Genomic DNA, 11,471 nt, shown 5'->3' with positions numbered 1-11,471 from the left:
CATGTGATGGATGTATAGATGTGAAATTATTACACATTAGGTCAACACTGGAAAAAGCTAGAATTAAATAATAATTTAAATCGTTATTGGCCAGGCAGTAATTTACACTGGAAAGGATATAAAGAGAATGGGGAGACAATAACAGAATAATAAAGGAGGAAATGAATCATGAAAATTAAAATTTAGAAGATGGAGATGCTTCTGTGTTAAAAGAATTGGAGATGAGTTAAATCTATTGGTCCATGTGGGGGACAGAATAACAAATATATATCTTTAATTAAAGGTCAGCTAGTACAAGAGAGTTATGAATCTGAGATGAAAATGAAGAGCCTTATTGATATAATATAAATCAAAGAGAACATGTTGCTAAATTTCAAGTATAAATCAACTACAGCCTCATTTCCAAAATTCATAGCAACACAATTATATGCAGTTCATCAAATTTTATTACCATAATCAATTACATATATGCAATTGCTTCCATCAAGTCTGAAAGTCAGTCAAATCTATTATTTTTAAAAAATAAATTACAGACAAGCAAGAGGATAAAGTGCTTAGCAAAACTGTTTTGTTTTCCATTACATCTCCTGCACTCTATTAATTGATAGCCAGTGTTTCTTCTTCTCAACCAAAGTGAAATAAACGAAAAGAAGGGAAATGCCTCTGTTTCCTATGTTCTCTGTAAAATTAAAACATTAAAGAAAAGGATCTGGATATGATGAAAGCTATAAATCCAAATTCCTGAGAAGGTTGTCACACTCAATAATGTAGGTAGGACATTACTTCATTTATTCCTCAGTATAAATAATGCATAGTGATTTGGCTTTCTATTGGTCAATAATGCTATCCAACTGCCAAGCAATGCCAAGATCACAAGTTTCTTAGGTCAAACAAAATCACAGAGCAATTGTTCAAAGGGTAACCTATGGACTGAAGAAGTCACGGTTAAGTCTTATTTAATGGTATGAAATCAAGAAAGTACAAGTTACCTGTTATGGAAGAAAGAGGAGAATCCAATGGCAGCTTTTTTTTAAAAAAATGCAGCATGGAATGAGGGGAGCACCTTGTGGATTCTGTGGAAGCTCACAACACAAATTGCAAAATGGGGAGGGGGGAATGGCGAGAATAATGGAGCAAAATAGTTTTGGCCTTTGGTGCTGACCTCACCCAGTGCTGTTTAATGCAGTTTTATGAAGAAACATGCTCCCTTAGACTGACAAGGGTTCTCCAAGCCTTCCATATGGGAATATCCAGCCGCAATTGTTTGGTAATCTGCTATAGCTATGAGCGAGCAGGTGAAAACTGTTTCTTTCTTTGTGGAGTTAGCAAACATATCATTATTGTTGAGGGGGTACTTCCTAATGCCAAGAGAAACTTTAGACTTCTTCCTTAGAAATTACGTTTTACATCAGAAAGGCGTAACTGATTTCTCCATCAGATTCTCTGTAAGAATATAGGTATATAGAACTTTTTAATATATTCTAATATACTAAATTAGAAAACTACACACACACGCATACAGACAAAACCAGATCCAGATTGCTATCCATTAAGTCTTCCTTAAAGAGCTTAGCAAGCACAAAGCCGTGATAAGAGCTCTGGGTCTTTGTGTGTGTTTTATACTATGGCTTGAACTGAATGTTTGGTCAAGACTGATTCCATTAAGGCTGCCTACCGTCACTATACCTACAAGCCACCAAACAGTGGCCTTCCTTTGCAGCTCTAAACAGTATTATTCCATCATTTATTCCATCAGTGTAATGCTTATGTATATATGTTTCTCAGGATGACCCTCCCCAATTTTCATCTTGGGGCTCATTAGCTAGCAAGAAATCCTTTCATCAGCCTACCATGTAAAATACTGCCTAGAAAGCTGGTCTAATATCCAGACCAAGTATTGCCCCGAGGGGGAAGAGGTGGTGGCAGATACCCAAAAGATGGAGCTGGACCTGGGGGATATGGAGGCTGGGAGGGATCAGGGAATCTAGTCGCTGAAGGCTGAGTGGGATAAGGACATTGTGGCCTTCCTCCTGATGGAAAATAGGGAGGCTGCATAGGCTGAGGAAATCCTGGCACTACTGATGGAGCCCCGAGAGAAGGCTGTGGATACCCTGGTCCAAAAGATGATGTTCTGGATGGAGACCAAGAGTACCCGGATGAAGACAAGTTACCTGTCTGAGGCTGGGATACTGGATTACTTGAAGGAACAGATGGGTATCCAGGACCTGAGGGTGGTTTATATGGAAATGGGGGCTGGGCGCTTGGTTGAGAGGAGGCAACATGTCCCACTGTAACTGGTGCTCCTCCAAAGGGACTTGGCTGGAGAGCCCCATAAGCTGAAGGGCCTGTTGGAACACAAGGTGATAGACCATAAGGTAAAGGAAAGGGTGGTTCCCCAGCTGAACGCTTCTGTGGCTGCTGATTTATAGGTCCAGAAGATATGTGGGAAGGAGACTGGTGGTTAAATTCATTGCTATCTGCTGGCTCTGGCAAGGACTGAGATATTTGCAACACTTCTTGAAGTTTCTCCACTTTTACTCGTCGTAGATGAGCTAATTTCCTCATGGTAGAAAACTGCTCGAGAAATGTCTCCAAAGGCACCTCCCCCTCCAGGAACTTTTCAGCCATCATCTGGAATAAAAAAAATATTAAAATATTGCTTCCATCTGCATCAAAGGGAGCATACAGATAATCCTCAGTTAACAACCACTTATTTGGTGACCATTCAAAGTTGCAAGAAGTGGTCCTTACAACAGTTTCAGCTGTCCCAGCATCCTCATGGTCACGTGATCATGATTTGGGCATCTGGCAACCAGCTTGCGCTTATGAAGGTGGCAGCATCCTACAGTCACATGATCACCATTTGTGGCCTTCCCTGCAGGTACCCATAAGCAGAGTCAATGGGGAAGCCAGCAGGGCAGGTCCCAAGTTGCTCAGGTAAACGTCTCCCAAGCTAAATGATGTGGCATTGCCTAGCAATTAACAATTACCATCAAAACCTAAGGACTACTGTATTCCTGACAATAAGACTTCTTTATCCAAGCTATTCAAAATCCTCTGCAAATGGTAGGATAATGCAAGGAAAAACAAATGGTTATTCTCCACTTACTTTCTCTTTTTTGCATTCATGACTTTTATTGTTTTATCAATGTATAAAATACAAAAATAAAAACAGGAAATTAAGGGAAGGAAAAAGAAAGGGGAAAAAATATGAGGTACAAGGGAAAAAAAGAAAAAAAACATTGACTTCAGACTCTTTAACAAAGCACAACATTACAGCCTCAACTTTTTACTTATATATACTATATATATACTCATATTAGAGCCATGTCTATAACAACAAATCTAATTGGCAAAAACAAAGTCAGTTTCATTTTTTTTATCACAAATACAAAATCCAGAAGTGATATCCAAATAAAAAACATATATTCTCCTCTTTGAATAAAGCAATCAATTTAACCATTTCTGCTTTATTTTCCTTGCTGTGGAAATAATATATATTTCTGTTTGCACTTAATAATCTTTATAAACTATCACCATTTATATTAACAAAATTCACTGTATTTTTTTCAGATTCAAAGGAAAAAATCCTTTTTTTCATCCATTTTAAACTACTAAACTTTTCTTTAAAGACATTTCTAAAATCAAAACATTCTAATGCATCTTTAACTTCCCCTTAACATATATATGCTGTAAAGTTCACTTTCAGACCAATAAAATTCTAACTCCAATTTACTCATTAAATTTAGATCACTCCCTCCAAGTTACCCTCATAGAATATTTTTTTCTTCTTGTAAACATTCCTTTAAAAACTCTAAACCTTTCTTTAAGCTAATACATCCTTTTCTTTAACTTTCTCTTAACAGATGCTTTCAAATACACTTTCAATAATATTTTACAAGCTTTAGGAATTACTTAAGTATAATATCTAAAGGAAAAAATACATTTTCAAACCTTATATTAAGACTTTTTTCAATTACAAATATCAGACCGATAAAAATCCATCCTAATTCCGATTGACTCATTAAGTTTAAGTCACTCCTTCCAGCTTATCTTCATGAAATAAAATCACCAGACGTCCTCCAGTTACTTTCTCCAATAGAGAAAGTAAATGGAAGAAGCATGAGACCCAAGTTAAACGCATGAAGGATTTGAGTAAAAGGAGCAAGTTCTGTAAATTTCCTTTCATTCTTAAATAATAATGCCTGCTATAGTTTAGTCTGTGCTCTATTCACGTTTAGGTGACTAAGCTCAATTAGCCTTCCAAGCAAACCTTTCCTTGGGTGAAACAATCTTCAAAATAGATGAGATGACACTAACAAAGCATTAAACACTTTCGTTTGATGCCTCACTGAATTTACTTGAGAACTAGTCAGTTGCTATGCACATAGGGAAGGATCAAAAACTGGTTTAAAAAATGTTGATTTAGTGCAAGCAAAATACCTGCCAGACCCAAGGGGGAGGAGAAAGAGGAGGAAATACACTTCATTGCTTTGATCACTAGCCCAGTGGTATTTTCAGATGCAACAGATGCCAATTTCAAAGGTAAATAAGGGATGTGTTTAAGAGCCATATAGAAATCACAGGTATTTGCTTGTGATGTATAACAAGGACAAAATGTGGGAGAGCTCAGCCGGACTGACTTTTAGGATTCAATTTCTATTAAAATAATTTATTCCCTCTGGAATTTAAACAACAGACTAACCTCAGATTCTTCTTCAATTTTGAGTCCTTCCACCTTCAGAAGATTTAACAGGGTATCAGGCTTTGCTGCTGCTGAGAATTGCTCTGAGAAATAAAAAATAAGACACCTAAAAATTAGACAAAACTGCCCCTCTCTTCTTCCTTTTAATGCAAGCACCTGGTTATCCACATATACTGTACATGAAGGCAACCAGCTTCTAAAAGAAGAATTCTGTTGCTTTAAGAACCAGTGTCATGTAATTTGAACCCACAACCAAGGAGGAAGAAGAGAAGGGCGATCAATTAAATCCAAAAGTGCAGTTTTTGACTAACCAGATGGTGACTGACACCATAATGCTGTGTAGGCTTGACCACTGGATAGTATCAACAAATGCATCCAGATGAGGTGCCAACCATACCCCCATAGCTATTCCATGTCCCAAGTCCAAGATGAAGGAAACGCACAAAATAATCTTGGCTAGAAAAAGCCTATTAGCTAATCCTGTTCCACCTCTATCCCCATCAGCCACAGCCACCTGAAAAATTTACCAAGCTTTGACTTCTGCTCCTGGCATCGCTCTATCAGTTTTTGCAGCTCTTGATATCCGTCAGAGAGGTTTGCACGTCCCATTTCCAGGGGCTCCTGGAACTTCAGGTTTTGCTCTGCAAGACTACGATTTGTGGCCAGAGCCATCTCCCTTTGCAACTGTATATCCTGGACCTGAGAAACAAAATGTTAGGCAGGTATGGCTCATTTTAAAGAATAGTTTCCCTCTTCCAATAACTTTCATGCGTATGAATGATTACCTCATTGGACTCCAGTGCCAACCGCTCAATCTCTTCCAAATTTTCCTGTAGTTCTTTCAATTCATCTACAGTCTTGTCTCTGAAGGTCTCCATCTTTTGGGGGGTTCATCAATTCCTTTGGGATTAAGAGAAGAAGAAGATGATTAGTAAATCCATATCATCACCCGAGCCTATTTGGTTGCAGGGTAATTTTCAGTTTAGGTAAGCCATATTGGCAGGCAAAAATTGTATCTGAGGACAGCATAATAATTACTCGTCCTTTCTCCACTTTTGCATAATAATGTGAAGGGTAACTTTACATACAAGTGCCAGACCAATAGCAGAAGGTTTTGCCTATTAAAAAGGGATGCGGTGGCTCAGTGGGTTAGGATGCTGAGCTTGTCGGTCAGAAGATCGGCAGTTTGGCGGGTCGAATCCCGAGTGCCACGTAGAAAGAGTGAGCACCTGTTACTCATCCCAGCTTCTGCCAACCTAGCAGTTCGAAAGCACGTAAAAATGCAAGTAGAAAAATAGGGACCACTACGGTGGGAAGGTAACAGTGTTCCGTGTGCCTTTGGCGTCTAGTCATGCCGGCCACATGACCATGGAGGCATCCTTGGACAAGCGCTGGCTCTTCGACTTTGAAACGGAGATGAGCACCGGCCCATAGAGTTGGAAATGACTAGCACGCATGTGCGGGGGAACCTTTACCTTTAACCTTGCCTATTAAGGCCGTACATGACTTTATGAGTATATGTAGGTAAATATATCATACAAAGTACTGCATTATCCACCATAAAAGAGAGACCAAAACAACTGGAGATAGATGCAAGAAAGTATACTTTATTGGCACACACGAACTATAATGATCCTCGGGCTCTTTGCCAAAGCACTGAAGAAGAGCCCCAAACAAAGCAACAGTACAGATTATATAATTTTGGTACATCTAGAGTAGAAATGATAAAGAAAATATTGTAAATCACAGCCTGACCTTTACAGTCAGAATATAGCAACTAATAATGTCATGGGGTGAGCTTATTATGCTCTGACTCAATGCTTCTAAATTCTGCATTCCTGCAAAAGCTCCAAGCCCACCACCTTCTAACATAAACAGTATTTTATTTTAGATTTTTATCACAACTTTACTAATTTATAATAATTGTTGTGCAAAATCCCCTTCCAGTCCTTCAGCCATTATATTTCCTGTCTAGCCACCATTCGATCTATAAACCTGCATAAACCATTACTGGGTAGTTATTGGGTATTACTCACACCAGGGAAAGACGACAAACGTGTTTCAATTATCTGTCTCCTTCCCCTCCAGCATCATCAGATCCAGCCTCCTGCTTTTAAATAGGACTGCTGGAGGCCTGGTTTCATTCATAACTTAGCCACCTTTAATTAATGATGTAATGTTCTACAAAAGACAAGACAGATACAATTAAATATAATCTCTCTAGCACCTATCACTAATAATAAGAATATTGTACAGCATTCTTTGTGTGATCAAAGATGATCAAGGAAAAAAACATAAACCTTCCAAAAACTAAGTAACAGGAAGAAATGAAATGACACTAAGGTGAACTAAAATGTTCTAAATAATCTCTGCTTCAAGTTACTTTGTTTCAGGAAGAATACTCAATAACTACCAGCTTTATAGATTGCATGGTGGCTAGACAAGAAATATAATGGCTGAAGAACAGGAAGGGTATTTTGCACAACTATCTCCATTTGAATTTTGCCATCTTAATCCACCAGCCTGTTAACTGAACAAATAAGATCAGTTTAAGAATTTGCAACGTTCCTGTGCAGCAGGAGGTTTTCGGCTTTTGGCTCAATCTAACATGCAACCTTGGCAACCAAAGCTAAGGATAAGAAATAAGAAAACCAGTTGTTCAGAAATATACTACGCTGACCAGTACTTCAGCAAAACAATTAGGATGAATATCTGTACATCTATCTGTCTGTCTGTCTGTCTATATCTATCTCTCTATATAATATTTCCTTCATTTTCAATGTAATATTTTTTTTAAAAAAACTTTAATCTTTTCTTGTGCAGAATCTTTTCAAATCACTTGCTTTCATTTTTTAGAACAAAGAAAATTCAGTATCTTTTTCGCTGAATTTCCCTGATCATTTACACAAAACGTGGTTGTTAAGCAAATCCAGAATATTCAATAAGCAGGACCCAGATTGTTGGGGGCAAAATGCTGACTCTGTAAACTGCTTAGAGAGGGCTGTAAAGCACTGTGAAGCGGTATATCAGTCTAAGTGCTGAGTGCTATTGCCATTTTCCTAATCAGCAAAAAAACACTGAAAAATGCAGTCACATGACTACAGGACACCGATAATGGTCATAAATGTGAGCCAGCTGCCAAATGCCCAAAAGGTGGTAACATGACCATGGTGTAGGGCATATGTACGTGGCAGTAATAACTTCAAGGAGGGTCATAAGTAACTTTTTTGAAGTCCATCATAACTTTGAACAGTCATTAAATGACCAGTCATAGGTTGAAGACTACTTGTATAAAAATTATTATGGCAATCAAAATCATTGTTATGAAGCATTAATTTCAAAAGGAAAAGAAACTAACTACAGAAAGATAAAAATCCTATTACAGCTATACTGTCTTTTAAAATAGCAAGGAAATACAATCATGGATCACATATAGTTCAGTCTCTTGTATTTAACTCCAATATCTCAGGCTCTTGTAAACTAGACAGAATTCATGAGTAGCAGGACATATAAAAGAGACAATTTTGAATATATATATATATATATAGCCTCTTACTCTCTGCTACTGATGGTTCTACCTTTGGTTCATATAAAATATTTCACAGACTTGTCTCTGAAGAGTCACCATCAGTATCTGCAAAAAAACCAAAACAACCAAGTTTGTATTTGCTTTCATGATTCCCAAAGTGTAGGTTGTTCTATCTGTACTGAACACTATTCTTACTCTAGGTTTATGAGTAACAAAGAAGATGCTTTGGTGGAGCAGTGGGCTAATGCCTCCTTAAGTAACACCAGCTGCCTGCAATTAGTGCAGGTTCGAGTCCCACCAGGCTCAAGGTTGACTCAGCCTTCCATCCTTCCGAGGTAGGTAAAATGAGGACCCAGATTGTTGGGGGCAATTAAGCTGACTTTGTAATAATGCCGCTTGGGGGGGGGGCAAAAGCCCTAATAAGCAGGCATATACATAGAATGAAGGCTATTGCTAAGCACATTTGATTTGTGCTTTAGATTGTAAGCCGCCCTGAGTCTTCGGAGAAGAGCGGGATATAAATGGGATTTTAAAAAAAGAAGATGCTTTACATATAACTTGAAAATGAAAGTGTGCTTCTGACAACCTGTTTGTGCACAATATAATATTTTCAGGAAAATGTGTAAGTCAGAAATAATTTTTTCAGTTCCTTTTTGAATAAATATTTAGCTAACATTCCCAGATCTTCTTGTACAACATTTAACTATTAATCCACTGTTGTCCCATTGCAATGAAAAGACTCTTGGAGGCTTACATAGAACATAAATCTAGATAAAACTTTCCTGTATAAAATTCCATAAAAACAACAAAAATGAATACCCACCAAACATAAAAAATATAAAGAATGAAAATAGAAGTTAAAGATAGGGTTAAATCAAGACAGTGTTTTCTCCTATATAACGATACAAGTACAGGACCTTCTACTCCTATTTATCAATGCCCTTGACCCCAGGAAAAAAAATGTCTAATTTGAAAAGAGGAGCGTGTGAAATCATTTCCTGTGCAAAGTATATTTCAGGGAAATCAGATGAATCCCCACTGAAAGCCATCATCTATTGATACGTCTAGTCATTTTAAAGATTTTGAAAGTTATAAAACTGAGAATAACTTTCATGGTACCCTTGAGAATAGCAAAAGAAGAGGAACCAGTTATCAATTACCAGCAGGAAAAAAAATGACATCTGCAGAACTTTAATTTCCATGGAAGTTGCTCTCTGTACCCCAAAAGATACACGAAGCATACACAAATACCTCAGACTGCTGCCACTGACAAATCTGAAGTGCTCGCCTGGGGTCCAACAGGGATGAAGAGCAGATAAATTTGGTGCTGCATGAGATAAACGACAATACAACTCATCACAAACTAAGCATTAAACGGCATAGCATTATAGTTACGCTTTCACTGTAATTTTAGTCACAAATCACAGTGCAATAAAACAACAGGCACACCTCTTCCAAGCTCATCAATACACTCAAAAGAACACCACTATAGAAGAATGGGTGTTTAAAGTTTCGAATCTTGCAGAAATGTCTAAGATTTCTGCTTATTTGAAAGATCATTCACAGGAAAGATATATTTCAGTTTGGAGGAGATGGATAAATTATATTCAGAACAAATATGGGACTAAAAAGTTCCATTTAGCTTATGAGTAGATTTTAGTGGGATATTGTTATTGGTACTTTGTTTGTAGTTATGTTAAAGGGGAGTTAAAGCACATTATGAATTTGGTTAATTGTATATTATGCATAATTTTTATTTAGAATATGATTATTGTAACTATAATCCTGTATTTAGCTCTGGGAAGTGGGGGGGGGGGGAAGTGGGTGGGTTTGGGGTGGAAGGGATATGGGGATATATTATAAAATTTTGTTTTTGTAAAACTCTTTAATAAAAAAAATACACTCAAAAGAACACAATCCCCCACCCTTTTAAATGTGAATTAAACATTTTACCCTGGAACCTGTTTCGCCACTTCGCCACTGATACACCCTTTCCTCCCCCCACCCCACCCGCAATCTTGTGCCTTCCCAATATGTTGCATTACAGCAATCTACTACAATCCCCATAATTCCCAGTTCAGTCAGCTCGATCCTGGGACTTGCATCTGGAAGACCCCAGACGGAGATTTCTTTTAAACCCGATATTCCTATGAAGGGTCTCCCTGACTCGGCGTGAGGCTCCCGTTCACAGGGTGGAGCCTTCCAGAGCGGAACGAACGCCAGCAGCCTCCCTAGCTCGCGGCCCCGGAAAGGAAAGCATTGTTTTTCTCCCCCCCCCACACACACACACACCGCCAGCTGATCCGCGCGGGACTGCCACGCGCAGGGCCAGCCCGGCGGGGGTGGGGAGGGAGAAGGAAGAAGGCATCTCGCGGACACACAGCGACCCTCCACCCACTGAGACCGCTGTTCCAAAGAGGAGGGCGGGGCTTCCTCTTTTCCCGCGAATAAGAGTTAAGCGATTCAGCCCCTCTGACAATAAGGACGTACCTGTGAAAAGCCGGTGAGACGGAAGAAGAATAGAAGAAAGTACTACAACCCCGTGAAGTGAAGTTTCCGGGAGAAAACCGGAAGTTGCGTCCGCTCAATGGTCCGCTCAGGTTACTACCATGAGCGCGGGGTGGGGGGGGGTTGGAGAGGAAATTGAGTCAAGTGTTCTTCCTACCCGGAAAAGAGATGGTTTCTTCCACGGGCAGAGCCAACGAAACGATGCTCTTTCAATTGGGAAGCCTTTGTGTCAGCCGCGTCGCATCGCAGGCGGGTGACAGTTTGCTACCGTACCTGCGAGAGTCGAATTACACAATTTGACCCTTGGTCTCTGTCTCACGGATCTCTTGTCTTAAAGATAGAGGCAATTTAAAATGCAATTTAAAAATTAGTATCGCATCCAATATGTATTTTGTGAAAGACGGTCTTTTTGCATTTCATGGCGCTCTGATTTCTTTGTTTATTTACCAGCTATACGGTTAGGTTATTTGCATTGCAGAACTCCGGACAATTATAGGATGGAAGCAAAAGATAAACTTTCTTCATCTGTTTGCCACCGTCTAGTTGTTACACCATACTCAACACGATGTTGCGTTTCAAAGTAAAAACCAAAAAAGGAATAAGATATAATTTGTACAAATGAAAGGCGTAAGATACCAAAAGGAAACGGCTATAACTAGTACTTCCCCCTGCCTATCCTTGCCTGCGAATCATTTCTCTAGTCTATACCCTTCAAATTGTAGCTCTAAT

The 11,471-nt window shown here is 38.8% G+C and overlaps 1 protein-coding gene across 4 annotated transcripts; it reads right to left on the bottom strand.

Annotated features, from left to right (window-relative positions):
• Positions 1 to 404: 404 nt before the first annotated feature.
• VPS37C (VPS37C subunit of ESCRT-I) lies at positions 405 to 10,787 on the bottom strand. Of its 4 annotated transcripts, XM_081314166.1 has the most exons (8): positions 10,725 to 10,787; positions 9,486 to 9,561; positions 8,262 to 8,339; positions 5,491 to 5,605; positions 5,233 to 5,404; positions 4,706 to 4,788; positions 2,172 to 2,631; positions 405 to 679 (listed from the first exon to the last, which is right to left on the bottom strand). In XM_081314166.1, the coding sequence occupies exons 4-8, from the start codon at positions 5,581 to 5,583 to the stop codon at positions 579 to 581; spliced, it is 909 nt and encodes a 302-aa protein (XP_081170292.1). In that variant the 5' UTR covers positions 5,584 to 5,605; positions 8,262 to 8,339; positions 9,486 to 9,561; positions 10,725 to 10,787; the 3' UTR covers positions 405 to 578. The 4 variants fall into 4 exon arrangements, with proteins under 4 accessions (XP_081170292.1, XP_081170289.1, XP_081170290.1 ...); XM_081314163.1 differs by having other exon boundaries at positions 406 to 2,631; XM_081314164.1 differs by having other exon boundaries at positions 406 to 2,631; positions 8,284 to 8,339; positions 10,725 to 10,777.
• Positions 10,788 to 11,471: the final 684 nt, after the last annotated feature.

This window comes from Vipera berus, assembly GCF_964194415.1.
Source record: "Vipera berus genome assembly, chromosome: 1".
Lineage (NCBI taxonomy): Eukaryota > Metazoa > Chordata > Lepidosauria > Squamata > Viperidae > Vipera > Vipera berus.
The sequence above is the reverse complement of the archived record's forward strand: the minus strand, read 5'-3'. Positions and strand labels throughout refer to the sequence as shown.

What these genes read in the sequence shown, in the direction of transcription:
- VPS37C (XM_081314163.1), bottom strand. Translation starts at nt 5,583, where the DNA reads ATGGAGACCTTCAGAGACAAGACTGTAGATGAATTGAAAGAACTACAG. An exon ending in TGGCACTGGAGTCCAATGAG is followed by an intron (nt 5,405 to 5,490) that starts GTAATCATTCAT and finishes TTTGTTTCTCAG; the next exon opens with GTCCAGGATATACAGTTGCA. An exon ending in AAATTGAAGAAGAATCTGAG is followed by an intron (nt 2,632 to 4,705) that starts GTTAGTCTGTTG and finishes TTTTTATTCCAG; the next exon opens with ATGATGGCTGAAAAGTTCCT.